This window comes from Cervus elaphus, chromosome 24, assembly GCF_910594005.1.
Source record: "Cervus elaphus chromosome 24, mCerEla1.1, whole genome shotgun sequence".
NCBI lineage: Eukaryota > Metazoa > Chordata > Mammalia > Artiodactyla > Cervidae > Cervus > Cervus elaphus.
In genome coordinates, this window is record NC_057838.1 from 59760054 (window position 1) to 59783403 (window position 23350).

General features: G+C 49.4%; 1 protein-coding gene across 5 annotated transcripts in view; it reads left to right on the forward strand.

Annotated features, from left to right (window-relative positions):
- The window catches only part of POC1A (POC1 centriolar protein A), a 117860-nt gene that overhangs the window by 38090 nt on the left and 56420 nt on the right, over window positions 1-23350 (forward strand). For 2 of the 5 annotated variants that reach the window (XM_043885389.1, XM_043885390.1), the window contains exons 2-6: window positions 13468-13552; window positions 14534-14705; window positions 15079-15258; window positions 16642-16749; window positions 17770-17885. In XM_043885389.1, coding sequence (XP_043741324.1) covers window positions 14545-14705; window positions 15079-15258; window positions 16642-16749; window positions 17770-17885 — 565 coding nt within the window. In that variant the 5' untranslated portion in view covers window positions 13468-13552; window positions 14534-14544. Of the gene's footprint in view, window positions 1-8510; window positions 8855-13396; window positions 13553-14533; window positions 14706-15078; window positions 15259-16641; window positions 16750-17769; window positions 17886-23350 lie in introns of those variants that run through there. The other 3 variants (XM_043885387.1, XM_043885388.1, XM_043885386.1) reach the window with 3 other exon arrangements.

The window sequence follows — 23350 nt, forward strand, 5'->3', positions numbered from 1 at the left end:
TCCCGGGGGCCTGGTATGTCCCTTTGCTCCTTCTGTCTCACTGCTGTTGGGCTTTCTATTACTTTTTGGAAATATAATATATAGTAATAAGGCCTCCCTGGAAAAGTCCAAGCCGTTTTGGAAATGCTCATGATTGCTCTGGCTCGGGACACGACCATAAACATCAAGTCAGAAAAGAAAAGGCCACGGTATAGTTTGGCTGCTTGCTTAAAAGATGATAATGTTCTAGAATAGAAAAGAGTAGAGGCATTTAGATTTAGAAGTAGATATACTGCTTCAGTTTACTTGCTCCTTGGTTGAGAGGGTGTTCACTATTGCTATTTCCTTGCTGCTATTTGTTCATTGTTTCCCTTTCTTTAAACAACATGGAAGATTATGAGTATTTTTGTAGAATTAGAAAATGGGGTACATAAGATTTCAATAGAAGATTTATATTAACCAGCTTCACTGCCATTATCTCACTATTAATAGAGGTGTTTTGCTGCTTTAGAGGTGTTTTTGCTGTTTAATAGTTAATCATTGTAAATTGAGATTTTGTGGTTTCAGGTAAAGAAAAATATCAGGGTTTTCTCATGGTACTATTCTCAGAAATGTCAAACATGTTACTGTGACCCTTCCCATGTATTGTTTTATTACCCAAAGAATTCATACTATATCTGGAATCTATGGAACATTGTTTTTGTTAGAGTGAAAATGTTAGGCCATTGAGGCAAGAAGACTACGTACGGGACTTTTAAGAAAAAAACTCTGTAATCGGAAAAGTTCCAGATGAATGCATAAGGGAAAAACATGGGGGAAAAAATATTGACGGAAGCACAAAACAATATCTGATGTGATATGTGGTGACTTAAGGGGGAGGTAACGTTCATTCTATAAAAACTGAGCTATCCTAAAAATTTTTAAAAAAAGCTACCTCTTCTACACAACCTTCTGTGTGTATGTGGCTGTCTTCTTCTTCGCCGACGCCACTCATCCCTTGGGTATTCCTAGTCCTGCTGGGGCTGGACCTCGGCAAAAACTGACCTTTTCCAGTCCTGTGGCCACTGCTGAGTTTTCCAAATTGGCTGGCATATTGAGTGCAGCACTTTCACAGCATCATCTTTTAGGATTTGAAATAGCTCAGCTGGAATTCCATCACCTCCTCTAGCTTTGTTTGTAGTGATGCTTCCTAAGGCCCACTTGACTTCACACTGCAGGATGTCTGGCTCTAGGTGAGTGATCACACCATTGTGGTTATCTGGGTCATGAAGATCTTTTTTGTATAGTTCTTCTGTGTATTCTTGCCACCTCGTCTTAATCTCTTCTGCTTCTGTTAGGTCCATACCACTTCTGTCCTTTATTGTGCCCATCTTTGCATGAAATGTTCCCTTGGTATCTCTAATTTTCTTTGAAGAGATCTCTGCTGCTGCTGCTGCTGCTGCCAAGTTGCTTCAGTCGTGTCCGACTCTATGCGACCCCATAAATGGCAGCCCAACAGACTCCCCTGTCCCTGGGATTCTCCAGGCAAGAACACTGGAGTGGGTTGCCATTTCCTTCTCCAGAAGAGATCTCTAATCTTTCCTATTCTATTTTTTTCCTCTATTTCTTTGCATTGTTCACATAAGAAGGCTTTCTTATCTTTCCTTGCTATTCTTTGGCACTCTGCACTCAAATGGGTATATCTTTCCTTTTTTCTTTTGCCTTTAGCTTCTCTTCTTTTCTCAGCTATTTGTAAGTCCTCCTCAGACAACCATTTTGCCTTTTTGCATTTCTTTTTCTTGGGAATGGTCTTGGTCACAGCCTCCTGTACAATGTCACAAACCTCTGTCCAGAGTTCTTCTGGCACTCTATCAGATCTAATCCCTCGAATCTGTTTGTCTGTCACTTCTACTGTGTAATTGTAAGGGATTTGATTTAGGTCATACCTGAATGGTCTAGTGGTTTTCCCTACTTTCTTCAGTTTAAGTCTGAATTTTGCCATAAGGAGTTCATGATCTGAGCCACAGTCAGCTCCTGGTCTTATTTTTGCTGTACTCCTTGGTAAATGAAAATTGTCAGTTATTTTATTGCTGGTGCTATCAGTTCAGTTCAGTTCAGTTCAGTCGCTCAGTCGTGTCCGACTCTTTGCAACCCCGTGAGTCGCAGCATACCAGGCCTCCCTGTCCATCACCAACTCCCAGAGTTTACTCAAACCCATGTCCATCAGGTCGGTGATGCCATCCAACCATCTCATCCTCTGTCGTCCCCTTCTCCTCCTGATCTCAATCTTTCCCAGCATCAGGGTCTTTTCCAATGAGTCAACTCTTCGCATGAGGTGGCCAAAGTACTGGAGTTTCAGCTTCAGCATCAGTCCTTCCAATGAACACCCAAGACTGATCTCCTTTAGGATGGACTTGTTGGATCTCCTTGCAGTCCAACGGACTCTCAAGAGTCTTCTCCAACACCATAGTTCAAAAGCATCAATTTTTCGGCCACAATTCAGGGCTGTGATTATCCTAATTTCTTGGGTATCTAGCCCTGTGTTCCCACCCCAGGTGCTCTGGGGGCAGCCAGCAAAGATCTGTGAGGGGACCCGAGGAGCTGTGACCTGGCATCCTTCCATCTTGCCCAAGTCCCCTGGGTTTGGGTTGGTGTCTCCAAACGTCGGGCTTCCGAGGTGGTGCTAGTGGTAAAGAATCTGCCTACCAATGCAGGAGATGTGAGATGCAGGTCTGATCCCTGGGTTGGGAAGATCCCCTGAAGTAGAAAATGGCAACCCACTGCAGTATTCTTGCCTGGAAAATTCCACGAACAGAGGAGCCTGGCTGGCTAAAGTACTTGAGGTTGCAGTGAGTTGGACCGACTGGGCAACTGAGCACTCCAAGCCCTCCTCGGCTGGGCAGGGGGACATGGGGACAGTGAATTGCTCTGGCTACCGTGGACTGGACACTGTGCCCCGCCCCCCCCCCCCCCCGGCCTCACCAGGAGACCAAAGTCTAAGAGGCTCTGTGACTTGCCCAGGGCCATAGAGCCAGTCCCTATTTTTAGGGCTGTGCAGTTCAATATTGTAGCCACTAGCCACATATGGCTGTTTACATTTAAATTCATTAAAATTGAACAAAATTTAAAATCCTATTGCTTAGGCACAGTAGCCACATTTCAGGTGTTTGACAGTCACGCGTGACCAGTGCTACCTCATGGGACAGTGTGCATACAGAACATTTTCATCATCACAGAAAGATCTCTCAGTTCCACTTATCTCGAGAGTAAGTTCTCAGCTGTGGCTGCCCACTAGACTCACCTGGAGAGCTTTTAAGAAACACCAGTGCCTGGCCCCACCTGCAGAGGTTCTGAGCAGCAGCCAGGGCTGAGAACCACTGCTCTGAAGCCCTGTTCAAATTGTCTACTGGAAAGTTTTCTCTAGTGGAAATGGTTCAAATTGAATTTATACCTTTTGTGAATGCCTGCATCCCTCTCCCAGCTCACGTGTGCAGAGCCAGGGTTGGGGGTTGGGGCTCAGTTTTGTGGAATTCCCTCTCCACATAGTTGGGCTGCCTGGCCCGTTCCCCTCTCCCTGGACAATGTGAAATGGAGGTCCAGCATCTCTCATGGGGTTTCTTGAGGCTGTGGGATAGAGGTCATGCTTCATGCTTGTCATGCCTATGGGGTGTGGGTAGAAGTACTCAGAGGCATCCCTGTCTGGCTTGAGTGGATGGTGAGGAATGTGGCTACTGGCCAGCTCTGTGTCTTTCTGAAAACTGGCCCCAGAGTCCCCTGGGTGCACTGACCTTATCATCCCAGGAATTGTTGCGGCGACTCTAGTCATGCTATCCACTGTTTGCAACACGCAAGGGCAGGCTGAAGCTGTGTGCATACCCAGAGTGGCCACTGCTGCTAGATGGTGGAGCAGAGCTAGGCGAGGTTGAAGGCTGGGGACTCCATGGAACCTCTCCCCACTTTGGGGTGGGCCTCCCCTATAAGAAGGCTGACCTGCAGGGGCATGCCAATTTCACAGTGGGTTCCCCTGAGGCCCAGAATTGCAATGGGTCTTCCTAGGGAGGGTCATCCTGCAGGGGTCACTCCCACAACAGGGAGACCTGCTACCAGAGTGCCATCTATGAGCAGTCTCTTAGGTTGGTTCACCCCAACCTTAGGAGGGCCACATGTCCCTTGTGGCAGGGGGTCTGGGAGTGGTGACAGGGTGAAAGGCTCCCCCTTACAGGGGCCCTGTGTGTGGGCTGTGTACCAGGACAGAGACATGTCTGCCATAGGGGGGCTTGGAAAAGAAGGTCTCTCTGAGCCTCCTCAACATGGAGATCCCCCCAACAACATTAAAGCTCTTCCAACACTGAACATCCCCTGCTCCCATGGAGTTCCCAGTCAGAAATGGGGTTCAGTCTGCTCCACCAGAACATGGGACATGGAGGCGCCAATCTTGGTTTATGGAGACTGTGCTTGTGGTGGATCCTAGGTTGTCTGTGTGGTTTTGTCAGAGTTGACCTCTGCATTTTTATGGTGAGTAAATGAACAAGAGCAGTGGGGCATCCTCAGTTCCTCCTCCCTGAAGTATAAGAATCGCAGACAGTGGGAGCTGGAAAGACCAGCAAGGATGAGTAAAATCTTCCACTGCCTCTCACTTTGAGCAAGTATCACATTTAAAAATCATTTTCCCGAAGGATTTTATAAATGCAGTTTTGTAGATTATGAACTCTTGTAGACCAGAGGTGTTCTCTAACTACAACTGACAAAACCAAAACCACCACCCAGCAACAAGAATGAATGAACCTGTATGTGTAATAGATATGGTTTTCTGCATTTGTTTCCTCCTTAGTGTTTTTTTTTTTTTTCCAGTGGGTTTTGTCATACTCCTTAGTGTTTTCATTGTAAGTATTTGGCCAGTAGGCAAGAGAATAGCTGAGTAAGATGCAGATGTTGAAGGAAAAGCTTGAAAACTGTCATTTGAACAATGCTGAACAATTTTGGGATGTGTGTAAGTGATACTATACATGTTTTAAGGAGAATTTAGTAGTGTATAACTTGAGTGAGCCTGAACGTTTCTAACATAGGAAGCCCCTTCTAACATACAGGAACCAATTTTAAGCCAAATCACAGTGAAGTTAGGGTTAAAAAAATTGAAAGTGAAAAGTGAAGTTGCTCAGTCCTGCTGACTCTTTGCAACCCCAAGAATTGTAACCTGCCAGGCTCCTCTGTCCATGGGATTCTCCAGGCAAGAGTAATGGAGTGGGTTGCCATTTCCTTCTTAGGGTTAAAATGTATCTATTTCCTGTGTCTGGCTCCAGACCTTCCAAGTCCAAAGAAGAGACTCACTCCTCCACATGCCAACTCCCCCTGCTGCCCCCTTCCCCGACCCACTGTCAATCTTTGAGTTCACTGCAGTGGGCTCTGGTATGCAGGTCCAGGCACACACCATCTTAGCTATTTAGATATCATGAGAAATCTCAGGGCCTGGCCAAATCCTAATCAGTGTTTATGTTTTGTTTATGTTCATTTTTTTCAGTCATGTCTGAGACTCTTTACGACCCCATGGAATGCAGCACGCCAGGCTTCCCTGTCCTTCACAATCTCCTGGAGTTTGCTCAAACTCATGTCCATTGGATGGCATCGTTGATGCCATACAACCATCTCATCTTCTGTCATCCCCGTCTCCTCCTGCCTTCAGTCTTTCCTAAAATCAGGGTCTTTTCCAGTGAGTCAGCTCTTCATGTCAGGTGGCCAAACTATTGGAGCTTCAGCTTCAGTATCCGTCCTTCCAATGAATATTCAGGGTTGATTTCCTTTAGGATTGACTGGTTTGATCTCCTTGCTGTCCAAGGGACTCTCAAGAATTCTCCAGCAGCACAGTTCAAAAGCATCAGTTCTTCAGTGCTTAGCGTTCTTTGCGGTCCAACTCTCACATCCTTCATACATTACTACTAGAAAAACCATAGCTTTGACTATATGAAGTGATGTCTCTATATAAGCATATCACTATATGAAGTGATGCTTTTTAATACACTGTCTAGGTTTGTCATTGCTTTTTTTTCCAAGGAGCAGGTGTCTTTTAATTTCATGGCTGCAGTCACCATCTGCAGTGATTTTGGAGCCCAAGAAAATAAAGTCTGTCACTGTTTGCATTTTTTACCCATCTATTTGCCATGAAGTGATGGGACCAGATGCCATGATCTTAGTTTTTTGAGTGTTGAGTTTTAAGCCAGCTTTTTCGCTCTTCTGTTTCACCTTCTTCAAGAGAGTCTTTAGTTCCCCTTTGCTTTCTGCCATTAGGGTGATGTCATCTGCACATCTGAGGTCATTGATATTTCTCCCTGCAATCTTGATTCCAGCTTGTGCTTCATCCAGCCCGTCATTTTGCATGATGTACTCTGCATATGAGTTAAATAAGCAGGGTGACAATATACAGCCTTGTCATACTCCTTTCCCAATTTGGAACCAGTCTGTTGTTCCATGTCTGGTTCTGACTGTTGCTTCTTGACCTGTATATAGGTTTCTCAGGAGGCAGGTAAGGTGGTCTGGTATTCCCATCTCTTGAAGAATTTTTCACAGTTTGGTGTGATCCACACAGTCAAAGGCTCTAGTGAAGTCAATGAAGCAGAAGTTGATGTTTTTGTGGAATTCCCTGGCTCTTTCTATAATCCAGTGAATGTTGGCAATTTGATCTCTGGTTTCTCTGCCTTTTCTAAATCCATCTGGTACATCTGGAAGTTCTTGGTTCACGTATTGTTGAAACCTAGCTTGAAGGATTTTGAGCATTACCTTCTAGCATGTGAAATGGGTACAATTGTGCAGCAGTTTGAACATTCTTTGGCATTACCCTTATTTGGGATTGGAACAAAAACTGATCTTTTCCAGTCCTGTGGCCACTGCTGAGTTTTCCAAATTTGCTGGCATATTGAGTGCAGCACTTTCACAGCATCATCTTTTAGGATTTGAAATAGCTCAGCTGGAATTCCCTCACCTCCACTAGCTTTGTTCATAGTGCTATGCTTCCTAAGGCCCACTTGACTTCACACTCCAGGATGTCTGGCTCTAGGTGAGTGATCACACCATCGTGGTTATCTGGGTCATGAAGATCTTTTTTGTATAGTTCTGTGTATTCTTGCCACCTCGTCTTAATCTCTTCTGCTTCTGTTAGGTCCATACCACTTCTGTCCTTTATTGTGCCCATCTTTGCATGAAATGTTCCCTTGGTATCTCTAGTTTTCTTTGACGAGATCTCTAGTCTTTCCTATTCTATTGTTTTCCTTTATTTCTTTGCATTGCTCACATAAGGCTTTCTTGCTATTCTTTGGAACTCTGCATTCAGATGGGTATATCTTTCCTTTTCTCCTTTGCCTTTAGCTTCTCTTCTTCTCTCAGCTGTTTTGCCTTTTTGCATTTCTTTTTCTTGGGGTTGGTTTTGATCACCACCTCCTGTACAGTGTCATGAACCTCCATCCATATTTGTTCTGGCACTCTATCAGATCTAATCCCTTGAATCTATATATCACTTCCACTGTATAATCATAAGGGATTTGATTTAGGTCATACCTGAATGGCCTAGTGATTTTCCCTGCTTTCTTCTATTTAAATCTGAATTTTGCAATATGGAGTTCATGATCTGAGTTACAGTCAGCTCGCGGTCTTTTTTTTTTTCTGACTGTATAGAGCTTCTCCATCTTTGGCTGCAAAGAATATAGTCAATCTGATTTCAGTATTGATCATCTGGTGATGTCCATGTGTAGAGTCCTCTCGTGTTGTGGGAGGAGGGTGTTTGCTATGACCAGTATGTTCTCTTGACAAAACTGTTAGCCTTTGCCCTGCTTCATTTTAAGTATGGACAATCCATACTTCACCAGAGAGGTGATGGAAGATTCACAAATCTTGAAAAATGTCCAGTCTAGATTAGGCCCAGCTTGGGGTGGGGGTGGGGGTGGGGGTGGGGGCGCGCGTCTAAGGACAGCAGAAAGTGAGCAAGGACGGCCTCTGGTGGACAGGTCCCTCCATTGTTTCCTCTTTTAAACTGGTATTGTAATTTACATCGGGTACTCAGCGCTGAGGGTCCTGAGAAGGCCAGGCTGCGAAACACCCTCTCATATCACAAACTGGGAAACTGAGGTCCACAGAGCAGGGTTCCTTTTTCCCCGAGGTCACACAGCGAATCAGGGCAAGAACTGAGAATATATCCCAGGACTTTCGACTCCACGGATGTGATTCCGAGCGACTAGCGTTCTTTTAAACAGACACTTGTTTTAAGCGCGTTCGGAGGAGCGAACCACTTAAAGAATTCCTGAAGGGCGAATAATTGGCTCTGAATGGGGGTACTGAGAAAAAAGCCGGCCTCGCGAGCGCTTTTAGAGAACACAAGCACATCGAGCCACACCTTCTACTTCCGGGATCCTTAAAGCGTTGGATTTGGGTGGTTAATCCCGGCCCCACCCTCGTGGCATCTTGGGAAATGTAGTCCTGGTACCCTCCAGACACAAGGATGAGGACCGTTTAGGAACTGCAATCCCAGAAGGCTCTGTTCATGGTCTTTTTAGCCTGGCTACGGGTCGGTGGGGGAACCCTTTATTCCTGAAATTTTTAATTTTTCAGGGGGAATGTGTGACGGTGGACAGAGGCATTTGGCGGCGCCGTCCGTAGGTTGCCTGGCCAGGTGGCGCTAGACGCAGAGACCGTGGACCCAGCCCTACAGCTTTCCTTCGGGTCGACGGGCAAAAGCCTGAGGAGCCGCGTCTCCTTTAACCGCGGTGGGCGGGGCGGGGTGAAGAGACCCGCGTTGCTATTGGCGGTGGTTGGGGGCGCGGAAACTGAACGCGCCGCAACGGCTGCCGCCGCTCCTTCACGCTCCTCAGGCGCCTCGGGCGCCCCCGGCCCCGCCATGACCGCGCCCTGCCCGGTAAGTTTCTGTCAGCGGCGGCCGCCGGGGCTTTGTCTCTCTGCGGGGACAGTGGGCGCCTAGCCGGATGCGGGGTTCCGAGCCGGTCCTCTCTGGCCCTAGTTTTCGGTCGGTGCGGGCGGTGCTGAGTTCGGCCACCTGGTGAACGCCTTTTGCGAGCCAGGCCCTGTTCGCGCTGCCGGGGCTAACAAACCAGTAGACTCTGCGCTCGGGTTTTGCTTCCTAGCTGGGCAGACACTAGTACGGCCTGACTGGAGGTGTGACTTGTGGTCAGTGCCAGGCCTCTCTAGTTTCAGTCTCCGTTTCCCTGAGCAGTGGGTGGCTGAATGGGGGGCTTGTTGAGAGTGTACCTATTCTCTGTGTGGGAACAGCTCGGCCCCCGGGACGCCTGCGTCAGTGTGACAGACAGCCCTCTCTCAGCCCCAGTTCCTTCCAGAGGCCTGCCAGGGTACTCTCTGCTGGGTTGTGAAAGTCAGTGACGCTGAGTGGTGGCTTGTTGGCTTTCTTAGGTGTCTGAGCCGAGGGCGCAGCCTGGGAAGCAGGCCTTTTGACCCTTAATGGTGTCTCTCCCCCCCCCCCCCCCACCCCAGTATATAAACCTTTTTTGGGGGAAATGAGAAACCAGCAAGCCTGTGGCATTGGAAGAGAGGGTGCTGGGAGATTTCAGGGGTCCGCTGGCTCGGGGCAAATCTGACCGTGCCCTCGTGGGGGTAGTGTTTTACCCGTGTTCTTTCTAAGAAGCTCAGGTGGAGCCGTTTCTGCTCTGTTCCCCGCCCTCCCCCAGTTGCCGTTCCCTCTCTAGGTGAAAGGCAGGTGTGTTGGGGGTGGAGCGGGGCATGGGGGACGGGAACCTTTGTTCTGGTTACAACTCTTTGGAGTCCTTGCTCTGCAACCAAGGACGGGTTTTCCCCAAAGAGGAGGTTTTGCTGGGCTCCCTGGTCCCCCCAAAATGCTGCTTTGAGGTTACTGATGTTTGGGGTAGGGAGAGATTTTTGCGTGACTGGGATATAACTCTCCAACATGAATTGCTGTTGGATGGAGAAGTCTCTGGAATATTATCGCCATGTCTTCCTAATCTACAGCTTCTGTGATGCTGGGTGGAGTGGAGGTGATGGTAAAGCCTCAGGGGCTTGTTCAGGGTGGACCTTCGGTTTTACTAGTTAGTCCACAGTGGAATTGAGGGTATGGGATCCGATTCTTGAGATGGGAGTTGCTGAAAGTCCCCGTTTTCTCTCCTTGGGTCTTTGAAAAAATAACTTTGATGAGATGTTATTCATATACCATAAAATTCACCCTTCTGAAGTGTAAAATTCAGTGGTTTTTAGTACTCTCACAGTATTGTGTAAGCATTATTGTGTTTCCAGAACATTTTGATTACCCCAGAGAGAAACCTGTACCCATTAAGCAGTTGCTCTCCTTCTTCCCCACTCCCCCTGCATCCCCTCCCTTCGGCCCCTTCAGTCCCTGTCAGCCACGAATCTATTTTCTGTCTTTATTCTGGACACTTCATATAAATGGACTCAGACAAAATGTGGCCTTTGGTGTCTTTCACTTATAGCATAATGTTTTCAAAGCTGTACATATTTCCATTTCGTGACTGAATAAATATCCTGTTGTATGGATGTACCACATGTCGTTTATCCATTTATCTGTTGATGAACAGTAGGTTTTTCCACTTTGTGCTATTATGATTAATACTGCTGTGAATGTTTCTGTACAGGCTTTAGTGTGAGAATGCTTTCAATTCTTACGGGTATTAACCTACAGTTGCTGGGTCATTTGATAATTCTGTGTTTAAGTTTTTAAAAAAGTATTTATTTTTGTCTTTGGCTGTGCTGGGTGTTCATCGCTGTGCCGGGTGTTCATGGCTTTAGTTGCGGTGAGCGAGAGCTATTCTTCCTTTCCTCGTGCGGGCTTCTCAGTTTGGTGCTGAGCACAGCGTGGGCTTCACTCGTTGCAGCACGTGTGCTCAGTAGTTGGGGCTTGAGGGCTCTAGAGCACTGGCTCAGGGGTTGTAGCGCACAGGCTTATTTACTCTATGGCATGTGGAATCTTACTGGACTGGGGTCAAACCCATGTCCCCTGCATTGGTAGGCAGATTCTCAACCACTGGACCACCAGGGAAGTCCTATGTTTAACTTTTTAAGAAACTACCAGATTATTTTCTATAGTGAGTGTTTTTCCTTTTTTTTTTTTTTAAAGATTTATTTTTGTCTGTGCTGGATCTTCATTGTTGAATGCAGGCTTTCTTTAGTTGCTGAGATCGGGGGCTACTCTTCGTTGCGGTGCTTGGGCTTCTCTTGTTGCAGAGCACAGGCTCCAGGGCACACGAGCTTCAGTAGTTGCAGCAGGTAGGCTCAGGAGTTATGGTTCCTGGGCTCTAGAGTACAGAATCAGTAGTTGTGGTGCATGGGCTTAGTTGCTTGTCCGAGTGTGGGATCTTCCCGGAGCAGGGATCAAACCTGTGTTGCCTACATTGCAGGGTGGACTCTTAACCGCTGACCACTAGGGAAACACCCCTCTTTTCTTATACGTTACTTTTATTTTAAAAACTTTATTAATTTAACTGATTAACATATTTTGGGTTGTGCTGTGTCTTATTGCTGCACTTGAGCTTTCTCTCGTTGCTGTGAGCACGGGCCCCTCTCTAGTTGCGTTGCACAGGCTTCTCACTGCGGTGGCTTCTCCTGTTGCTCTTAGGTGCATGGGCTCAGTAGTTGTGCATCGGCTTAGTTGCTGTGCAGGATGTAGGATCTTACCAGACTAGGGGTTGAACCTCTGTCCCTGCTTTGGTAGGCAGATTCTTAACCACTGGATCAGGAGAGAAGTCCTTTTTTTTTAAAATAATATTTTGTCTATTCTGGCTGTTTTATGTTTTATATGCATTTTAGGATTAGCTTGTGAATTTCTGCCCCAAAAAAAGAAGGCATCTGAGATATTTATGAGAGTCTATTGACTCTCTTTAGATCAACTTGAGTATTTCACCTTAATATTAAGTTATCCAAACTATGGACATGGGATGTCTTTCCATTTATCTGGATCTTTTTTAAAAATTAATTTATTTTTAAATGAAATAAGGATAAATATTTTTTATGACAAAAGGTACAATTCACAAACAAGATAGACATCATAAACCATTAGACACCTAATAACAAGAAGCAAACATAAAGCAAAAATCGAAGAAACAAAGGGAAAAGAAAAAATATATATAATCATTGTGAGATATATTAACATTTCTCTGAGACTATTTTATCAAGGCAGAAAAAATAGCATCTTGAATGATGTCATTAATAATTTAAATATAATAGATTTCTATTTATACTAATTTAATCTTATATCCTACTTAATCTTACATCCTACACAAATATATTTAAAATTTTGTATCTCATACATAGGACATTTTAAAAAACTGGCTAAAAGGTAAACATCACTAAATTTCAAAAAATAGAATTTTTTTTGTGATTCAGTTATACATATACACATACTATTTTTGAAATTATTTTTATTATGTTATTACAAAATATTGATTATAATTCCCTGTAGAGTGCTATACAATAAACCTTTGTTGCTTGTTGCATATCTTTTTAAAAATTAGATACATTGCATTACGTTTCATACTAAGTCAAACAAGTGGAATCAAAATGTCATAAATTTTTTAGTTAGGCAAAAATCCCTAAGTTTTCTAAAACATATATGTGTATTATTTATTATATGTATACAAGAGCTTTTCTACTACACCTGATAACTTGATAAAGGCTTGAGAAAAACATCAAAAAATGAAAGAGTTGGAAAAATTGGAAAACATAAACTAAAGGACATGGGAGCACTGAATATGAAATAGAATAAGTGAAACAAACTAGAAAAAATTCATAAATTTTCTTCTATATATATTATGCATTTGTATATATTTATATATATGTATACAAAAGATTTTCACTGTACTTGATAAAGGCTTCAGAAAGAACATAAAAAAAAAGAGAGATGGAGAAATTGGAGAACATAAACTGAATGAAATGGGAGCACTGAATATGAAATAGAAAAGTGAGACAAACCAGATAGAAATAATAGATCATCATATAGTTCAGTTCAGTTGTATCCGACTCTTTGCGACCCCATGGACTGCAGCACACCAGGCTTCTCTGTCCATCACTGACTCCCTGAGCTTGCTCAAACTCATGTCCATCGAGTTGGTGATGCCATCCAACCACCTCATCCCGTGTCACCCACTTTTCCTCCTGCCCTCAATCTTTCCCACTATCAGGGTCTTTTCCAAGGAGTTAGTGATTTTTTTTAGTTCTCACTGTGTTTTGCACATCTTTTTTAAGTTATTCCTAAGTTTTTTCTTTATGTATCATAAATGGAATTGTTTTCATACTTTTATTTTTCACAGTGTTCATTGTTGATAAACTTGATTTTTGTCTATTTTGTATCCTGTAACCTTGCTGAACTTGTTCATTATAATAGTCGTTTAGTGATTCCTTAAAATTTTCCCATATAAGGGATCATACCTTGAGCATTTTTAAACCCTCCTGGTTGTTCTAGGAAGTGTCTTGGACCTAGGGAAGCCCCTTCCTCATCCAGGCTTCACACATTTGACCCTGGCTCTCCCTCAGGAGGACCCCTCGCTGGAGAGGCATTTTAAGGGCCATCGAGATGCAGTCACTTCTGTGGACTTCAGTCTCAACACAAAGCAGCTGGGTAAGAGGAGACATCTTGGACTGCGAAGGTCGAGTTTCTACCTGGGAGGTGTGGCACGGGGGGAGCAGGGCACAATAACTCAGGTGCTTTCTCTAGACCTGTAGCCTGCTTCAGCCAGCCAGTGCTCTGGGCACTAGGCTTTATGAGTTCCATTCTGCACGTGGAGAACCTCAGAGAGGTTGGGGACCTTGCTAAGATCATAAAGCCTTTGAGAGTAGGACCTAGTTCTGGGCTTTTCCCTCCACACCCCATCTACCTCTGAGGTCTGGCCTCAGAATGGCCCTAAACAATAGCATTTCCCTTGGGTCGTTACTGATTCTGTTGTCCACAGTGCCATGGGCACGCCTTCTTATTGAAGATGCCCACCAGTGAGAAAGCTGTGGAGCAGAGCCGGGTATGCCCTTCCCCCCTCTGCCCTTATGCTGCAGCTGAGTGCCCCCTTCTTGGCCACTTGAGGGTTCATACATGGCTGTCATGGCTGCAGTTTTCTTTTTTCTATGGATGAGCTTCCCCTTTCATGCCATCGTCAAGGTCTCCTGCCGGAGACTGCTGGTTTCATGATACACTGGAGGTTAAAAGGGAACCAGAGTCATTTGGGGTCTGTTTCGGGGCCCTTCTGATGGATCCTCTTAACGGTAATGAGCCCACTGGGTTGAGCTGGCTCTCCAGTTTTAGGAGGACTTGCTCTCTAGAGCCTCAGAGTATGTCTCTGGGGAGACCTGGGACCTTTGCAGCCCAGGGCTGGCTTGTGATGGGCTTCTCCTGGGCTGGTTCCTGTGTGGACCTGCTGCCTGGAGAGTCAACAGGCCATACATAGGCTCTCCACACCCCCGCTCAGCAGTCACTGGAGGTGTGACTGTGAAGACGGGGAAGATGGAGCTGGCTGTGACACCGAGTTTCCCTGCTGCCCACCCTGCCCCAGCTCCTGGTGGAGGCTCCAGCCTGCTCGAGCTGAGGGTCATGTGTCCGCTCTCTCCTCAGCCAGTGGCTCCATGGACTCGTGCCTTATGGTGTGGCACATGAAGCCCCAGTCACGTGCCTACCGATTTGCTGGCCACAAGGACGCCGTAACCTGTGTGAACTTTTCCCCTTCGGGACACCTGCTTGCTTCTGGCTCCCGTGACAAGACTGTCCGCATATGGGTACCCAACGTGTGAGTTAAAGATGTGAAGGGGCTTGTCTGAGTCTTGGCCCTGGTGCTGGACTGGTCACAGTAGGACATCTGCCTCACTTCTGAGGGGGTGCCGTTAGAAGCTGGGGCTTCAGTCAGGGCCCTCCCCTCAGGGTCAGCAGGGAGATTCTGGGCTGACCCCAGCCATCCTGGGAGGATCCCACCTGATGCTGCTTGCACGTGGGTGTGGTGGGCAGGGGTTCTGCTCCTGTGGGGGAGGCTGTTGCTTCCCTTTTTGGGGACTGGGGTACTCAGGCCTGGATTGACTTTGGGAGGGTCCTGAGGAGTGGGGAGAGCTTTGATGTGCCCTTAATGGGTTTATGGATTTCCTGACTCTGGATACCCATCCTTGCAGCAAAGGCGAGTCAACTGTGTTTCGTGCACACACGGCCACAGTGAGGAGTGTCCATTTCTGCAGCGATGGCCAGTCCTTCGTGACAGCCTCCGATGACAAGACAGTCAAGGTGTGGTCAACTCATCGCCAGAAATTCCTGTTCTCCCTGAGCCAGCATATCAACTGGGTCCGCTGTGCCAAGTGAGTATAGTCCTACCTGGAGATTGTTGGAGAGACCCCAGGGGTTGGGGGTACAGAAAAGATGCCAGGTGCCATCATCCTGACCTTGAACAAGTTACTTAGCCACTCTTTACTTTTCCCGAGCCTCAACATCCTTATCTGTGAATAAGAACATTAATAGTTCTCACATTGTAAGCTGTCAAAGTTTCACCGAGCTAATGCATGAGGGATAAGTTAGCCAGTTGCTGGCCACAGTCGACCCCCGACATCTGTGCTGACGCAGCCCAAAGTGGGTCATCAGGGGCCACTTATTAGCAATAGCAACAACAAGATAACGTCATACCATCTCTAGACATTTTCTTCTAACTCCTCATGGCAGTCTTGCAAGTTGGTGGCTTCGTTGCCGTTTTGCAGATGAGGAACCTGAGGTTCAGAGCAGTGCAGTATCTTGCACTTCAACACAGAGAGTAAGTGGCAGAGCTGGGCTTAGAAGCTGGGTCCCTGGCACTGAGGCTTGCCTCCTTAGCTCTTGGATGCTCTGCTCCTCAGAGATGGGTTTTGCTCCAGAGCTGCCTGATGGGGGCCCAGGCTTCTGATGGGGTTGGTCTGGAAGTTGGTTTTCCTTTTGGTACGGGGGCCAGTACTGTGGGGGTGGGGCCAGGTTATGAAAGTACTTTTCAAGGCCTAAAAACTGCAGACACAGCTATGCCTACTTCTGGTTTATTCTGTTTATTTCAACAGATCTCACGTGTCAAATCTCTGTGCTCCAGAGGAAGAGGTTGGGGTGTCTGGGGACACCAGGAAACCGTGGGAGTCAGAGATTGGGACTGTTGACCTGTGCTCTTCTGGGGACCCCATGAAGTTGCTTGTTCTCTAGGGCACTCGGTTCTCTGTCCTGGGAGGTCCCTGGCTGTTGTGAGAGGCCCTCACCGTTGAGCTCCTGAGAGTAGGAGGAGCCTGGCCAGCAATTGAGTGTTGAACTCATACCAGGCCTTTGGTGGTGGGTCTCCAGAACCTCAATCCTTTTTGGTTGGCATCTGATTTTGCTGACCCGTTCTCAGAGTAACATATGGACTCAGGGAATCTGGGGACAGGATAACGATGTCCATAGTGAGCTTTGGGCCACTTTGATGCTACAACACCAGAGTCAGCATACATGTTGCCATGTGCAATGTTGGTCACCCCTTGGGGGTGACGTCTTACCTGCTCACCAGAAGGTGGGCACCCTTCTGGCCCATCTTGCAGAGAAAAGAGCATTTGCCCTGGATCACTCAGGGTCAGAGCAGGGTGTGTGGCCCCAGTGCATTCCTGTGCTGGGCAGCTCAAGAAGAGTGACTGGAAGGTGGTGTGTGGCGCCTGTGATGTCTGTTGATTGGTGGTGTGTCTCCTGTCACCCTGTTTCAGGTTCTCCCCGGATGGGCGGCTCATCGTATCCGCCAGTGATGACAAAACTGTCAAACTGTGGGACAAGACCAGCCGGGAGTGTGTCCATTCGTACTGTGAGCATGGCGGGTAAGTTCCTAGATCCTCTCCACCACCTGTAGGCCCTGGGGAACAGCACAGACTAGGGCATGAAAAGGCCTTAGGGGCCTCCGGTGGTGGCATTTGGGGCCCACAGCCATGTCTTTGCTGCTCCCTGGCTCTGCATCTTTGTGTGTGTGTGTGTGTGTGTGTGTGTGTGTGTGTGAGAGAGAGAGAGAGAGAGAGAAAGGTTCTGCCTCATTCCCATCCCCATGAACAATAAGAGGCTTAACCTCAAGGCATGAAACTCTTGGGGCTCTCTCTTCCCTTCATTTTCTAGTTCTCAGAATTGTGACACGTTTGTCTGAAGAGGTTGAACCCAGACCCCCAAAAGGATGTTAGTATGTTCTCCTCGGTGACGACTTTATAAATGAAAGGCTGTTCAGGTTCTTGTGGCGGATGGTGGCTGTTTGTATTGTGTGGCATCACTGAGAGAGGCGCCTGTGTTTGAGCAGGGACTCACCTGATCTGGGTCCCCGAATGAACCCCAGCTTCTGCCCCCAGTAGGCTGAGACCCCCACATCAGGGCCCCTCTTGGGGCCACAGTACCATCCTGGGTGTCACATATGAGTCTGTTGAGGGCCCTAAGCTTGTCTCCTAGGAATAGGTGAGCAGAGGATTTGGAACCTGCTGGCCCCTCTTATCTGGGCCTCAGTTGTCAGGGCCTGCCCGGCCTCTGGCTCAGGTGGGGGCACCGGCTCTGACTGAAAGCCTGCAAGCAGCTGGCTGACCTTTGGTCTGAAGAGCAGTGTCTCTGCTCGAATTTAGAGGTTTGTGCTGAGACTTGCTTCTGGAAGTCCCCCTCAGGTCACTCCTAGCTCTTTCCTCACCCTCTCTCTCCTTTCTGCCTTCCCTTGCCCGCCCGGTAAAGACACAGGGCAGCAGGGAGGTGTTCTGCGCTGAGGGAGTGGCATGAGCAGATGTGTGGGCATGGGGAAGTGCTGGACGTTTTGGAGTCTGTTCTGAGTCAGGTCAGGCCTCCTACAGCACTCGGTGGCCCCCTCTTTCCAGCTTTGTCACCTACGTGGACTTCCACCCCAGTGGTACGTGCATCGCTGCTGCTGGCATGGACAACACAGTGAAGGTGTGGGACGTGCGGACTCACCGGCTCTTACAGCACTATCAGTGTGAGTGTCCCTGAGGGGCTGATGCGGGGCTGTGCTGCGCCAGCTGTCTAGTTCAGGGCTGCGGGGCTTCACTGGGCCCCAGGACAGCCCTGGCTAGCTGTAGGGAGCCCTGGGTCTGTTGGGATCTCCAGGGGTGGGTCATCTATGGCGTGGCTGTCTGGAAACTTGGCTCGGGGATGGAAGGGGTTACTATCTGGCATCCACCAGCCCTCTGGTGGCCATTTGTGAAGTGGCAGAACCTCACGCACACTGAGGGCTAAATGGGGGCTCCCCTCTCGAGGGGCACTTCTCCGGGGCTGTGTATGCCACTTGCCTCCCCCTGTAACAGACGCTCCGTGCTCTGGGGCCAGGCTGATAGCCTGGAGGTGGTGAGGGGGCAGGTTTGTCAGAAGAGCTCTGTGTTGGTGGGACCTCGGGCACCTCTGGTTCCATGGTGTCCTCCACAAACGTGGAGCCAGGAGCTGTTTGGAGGGTCCATTTGTTAGGGACCAGGCTTGTAAACACAGCCTTGGTGCTGTGTCTCCTTATTTAATTGTAGCTCTTGGGAGGCAGGGTGGCAGGCTCCAGGAGGCAGATGGGGGTGGGGTTAGTCTTGTGTGAGCTCAAGAAGAGATAGCTGAGGCTACGGGGGTATGGAACTGGCCTCAGGGCAGGTGTGACTGGGTAGAGATGTGAGTCACCACAGTTGTGGGGATGGGGACCTGGGAAGGGAGCTGGTGAGGTGCCACAGGAGGAGCTGGGAGTTCTGTCGGAGGCTGAGTGGGTGGACAGACCTGGGGGTTTGGGGCAAGACCAGGGAGAGTCAGAGCTAGAGTAGTTTGAAGAACTGTGGTTGTGGACTTGGGACTAAGTTTCAAGGCTCACTTAAAAAATTCACACCCGCAAACGGGAAGGACAGTTCAGTTCAGTTTAGTAGCTCAGTCGTGTCCGACTCTTTGCGACCCCATGAACCGCAGCACGCCAGGCCTCCCTGTCCATCATCAACTCCCAGAGTTCATCCAAACTCATGTCCACTGAGTCGATGATGCCATCCACCATCTCATCTTCTGTCATCCCCTTCTCCTGCCTTCAATCTTTCCCAACATCAGGGTCTTTTCAAATGAGTCAGCTCTTTGCATCAGGTGGAGTTTCAGCTTCAACATCAGTCCTTCCAATGAACACCCAGGACTGATCTCCTTTAGGATGGACTTGTTGAATCTCCTTGCAGTCCAAGGGACTCTCAAGAGTCTTCTCCAACACCCAGTTCAAAAGCATCAATTCTTCGGTGCTCAGCTTTCTTCATGGTCCAGCTCTCACATCCATACATGACCACTGGAAAAACCATAGCCTTGACTAGACGGACCTTTGTTGGTCCTGCTTTTTTTGCCTCTGCTTTTTAATATGCTGTCTAGGTTGGTCATAACTTTCCTTCCAAGGAGTAAGTGGAGAAGAAGGACATATCTGTACAAAGTTGTGGGGTGTGGGGTTCAGAGTTCTCCCCTTGCACCCCCAACAGGCTGTTCTGAGTCTTAGATGTTTGAGGCTAACATTTTTTGGGGTGACTAAAGAAACAGACCTTCCAAGAAGGGAGAGTGGATCCTGGTCTTGAAAAGCATGTGGTCGAGAGTGGCTCTTACACACCTTCAGCATTCCTTGCTGGGTGAGTTTGGGCAGGTTACTTGACTCTGTGTACCCCTGGGACAATGATGAGCCGTGTTTCATAGGTGGTGTTGGGAGTGTGATGAGTTGGTCCGTGACAGGAACTGAGAGAATACCTAAGTTGTGTTGGTGATGCTGATGCTGCTGAGTCTGTCCTGGGGTCCTCAGGTCTGGTTTCCTAGCAAGGCTGGCCCAGCTGGCCCAGGCCTGCAGTACTGCACACCACCACCAGGTGGCAGGGGCCAGCCACAAGAGTGGTTCTTGCTTCAGCAGGAAACTCTGGGGTTTGTCACTGATGGCTGTTTCAGACAGCAGCTTCTAGAACAGAGCCCCAGCAGGGTCTGCCCTCTCCTTGGAGACCACGCCTCTCCTCTCCTTCAGCCTTAGAGACCTTTCTCCTGCTTTGGGCCAGGCCCAAGTTGGAAACTGGGTACATCAGCACACTGATGGGGGAAGGTAGGAGGAGCGGAGTGGTGTTGGGCGGGAATGCTGTCTCTCAGTGTGAGGTCAGGGCACCTTGGACAGGGAGAGATGGGCAGGGAGGTGATGAGGTGGAGTAGCGTCTGGACTCCGCTTCCCGTCTGTGAAGAGGTGGTGTTAGCCTGCCTGATGGGATTTGTGAGGATCTGAGGGGAGAATCCAAATGAGGATTACAGTCTAGTACTGGGTATGTGGTTTTACCACATAAATCTTTGTACTGGTGGGGAAAATCTCCAGGTGACCCTGGGAGAGTCCAGGCACACGTCTGATGGATCGGGTGCCTGGTGTTGATGAGGTACAGCAACAGGTACCTGCAGGGGAGGGCCTGGAGCGCCATGCTGTAGCCCATGTCCTGGCTGGACGTGCTGGGATGGGGTGAAGAGGTGACAGGCATCTGAGAGGATAGCAGTGCTGAGAGCCTGCTTGAGTAGGAAGCCATGTGCCTGGTGGGCGGGCTGTCCATGCCCGATGTTGGGTGAAGGCTGGACATGAGAGTGAGGCAGGGGTCAGGCCCAGAAGATGGGTTCTGGAGACTGCATAGAGGCAAAGCTGATGCTATGGGGTGGAGGGGCCAGCTGAGCCCTGGGGATCTGGGGTGTGAGAAGGTTTGAGGACACATCCTGCATCTCTGAGCTTGAGGGGCCATGGAAGAAAAAGATCCACAAAGCATCCAGAGTGACGGGTGGGGGCCTGGTCTCCCCGCAGTGGACGGCTAAGGACAGTGGAGCCAGGGGAGTGGAGCAAAGCAGGGTGTCCTGAAGAGGGTGGTCAGGGGTGTGGTGACCCACAGCCTGGAGGAGAGTGGAGGGTGCTGGGGAGAGGTACCTCGGGTTCTTGAGGGAGCGGGCTTGGCAGCAGGTGGGGGTGGGAGGTCCATGATTGGCAGGGCTAGGGGGTGGTGGGTGGACTCGGGTGGCATCAGAAGTCGAGTCCTGAGGGGGCCTGAGGTGCATGAGGCTGATGGGCTCCGCAGGGGAATTTCCGTGTGTTAGTACAGCGGTACTTTTCTCTCATGACAGCCACTCAGCAAGCCTGAAGCATTTGATTCCTAAGCACCACCCCCGCCTTAGGGACCAGAGACTTCAGGGGCCTGAAGCACCCCACAAACAGCTGGATTCCCTCTGAACTCCCTGCCCAGTGCATGGCACACAGCAGCTATTCACAAGGCAGCAGGCTTATCCCACCACCTCTGGGCTCAGCCTCCACGGCTCAAGGAAACCTTGAGCCCTTGGTTGGGGGTCCACCCCTCACCCTCTTTGCTGGGCGGGGGACCTGGTCAGGTCTGCTCAGGTCCAGCCGCTCCCCTTCAGAGTGCCGTGGCAGCACCTTTGACCTGAGAGGTGCTCCTAGCCCCTGAGTAGCAGCTGTCCCCCCACCACAAGAGGTCGGGGGATCCCTGGGAGGCTGAATCGCCAAGAAGGGCTCCCAGCCCCTTGGCAACAGGCCCCTAAGTTGTTTTCTGACCCCTTAAGACACCCAGGGGAAAGTTTTTAAGGCCAGTGACATCCAGTGTCTCCCCTGATTGGGGTTTGAGTGCATAAGGCTGTTGTGCTTTTCCGAGAAATTGGTTTGTGATACTGCAGTGTGTGGCCAGCAAGCCCAGGCTGCCTGTGGCCACCCACCAAAATCCTGCTCTGTGGAGGGTACTTCCCGTCCCTTGTTGGGGTGTTAGAATCACTTTGGGTGACAGCAGGTGGCTGGCACCCTTTGTCTCAGGCGAGGAGTGTCTTGCTCTGGCCTGTCACTGCAGAGAGCAGTTCTGATTTCCCAATTCAGCAAGGAGTTGGTGGGGCGCTGGAGCCCCGGGAGTGCCAGTCCCCACGGACGTGGCTTAGGCACCATATGCTCGGAGCCCACACTAAGACTGTTCAGACATCTGAGCAGCCTTGTCCCCGATCGCTTCATGTGCTTTGTGGTTTCCAGGCACGTGTGTTCGATATCCAGGGACAGGGCTGGGTGGTCAGCAGGGCAGGGCTGCTCCCCATTTCACAGATGGGGTGTTTGAGGCTTGCCTGGGTCGTGCAGCGAAGAATCTGCGGATTCCTCACGCTGTGTTGATTCCGGTCATTTACTTGCCCAAGGCCTCTGAGAGGACTTGGCTCTCTCCAGAAGCTCCAGTTAGAGCTCAGAGTTCCAGCTTCTCTGTACATTGGTCCTTAGCAACCCCCTGGATGCCCCGCCCTAACCCCAGACATGGTCATGGAAGGTTTTAAAGCTGCTGTGTAGCCAGCAGGGCAGGTCTGCACCCTTTTTGGGTTTTGGAGACTGAAAGGGTTGATTGTGAGGCCAGGCACTGTCCTGCCTGATCTGGCCAACTCACTGCCTCTCCCCCACTGTCCCTGAGCCAGCGTTCACACAACATTCCTGAAGAGCAGTGTTTAGAGTGTCCTTTGCTGCTGATATCAGAACACCTTCACTGTGTGAACCCATAGGTCTTGTATGCCCACAGCCTCTGTGTCACTCGTGATGCCAGTTGTGTTGTGAGAGCCACCCTGGGTGGTAGGTGCCGAGCCCCTTGGTGGGGTGGGGAGTGTGGTGCGGCTTGGCATTGGTGTGGCCTGTCCCCGGAAGGGACCCGCTGCTTGGGCACCTGGGTCCCTTGGCCAGTTTGGAGCCCATTGGGCAGGGGGGCAGGTTTGCTGAGGGTTCAGCAGGAAGAGCTGTGCAGTCAGGTTGTGGATACCCAGGTGTCTCCTTAGGCCACAAGCTGTGACCTGTTCCAGTACTGGGGGCAGGGTCTGCAGTGACCTCAGGCCCACTCCCTGGCACCCTGGTGACCTGTAGGACCTTGAGCTGGTACATCTCTGACCCTGAGTTGCATCTCTTCTCTGGGGTAGTGGTGGGGGGGGTGGAGTGTAGCCCACAGCTGTGCCTGATTGGCAGCCTGCCATCAGCCGTCACTCATGTCTGCCGTGGAGCCAGGCAGAGGGCCTGCAGCTTCGGGCTTGGTGAAAAGTGGATTGTTTATGGGCCATCACTGCTCAGGGTTTTGTGACAGGAGGCTCACCCCTTCGTGGGGCAGCTGGGCCTCCGTCGTGCAGGGGGACTGTCGTGCAGGGCTAACTCTTTAAGAGGCCTCCCTGGCACAGTCCCACCCTCTGCAGAGCCGGAGAACCTGCCCCAGGCTGACAGGGCTGGTGGATGAGATGGCTGAGCGAGTGGGGAAAGGGGGTTGGTTCTGGAGTCTGGCACATCTCCAAAAGCCTGGCTTGCCAGGCTGAGCCCTCTTCTGCAATAAATGGTTCCAGGTATTTCTACCCCAGCCAGGAGGCCTTTGCTACTCCTGCCATTTATTGTGGAGCAAGGCTTCGGGCACCCTTCCTCAGGGAGGAGGGGTAGTTCCCTCC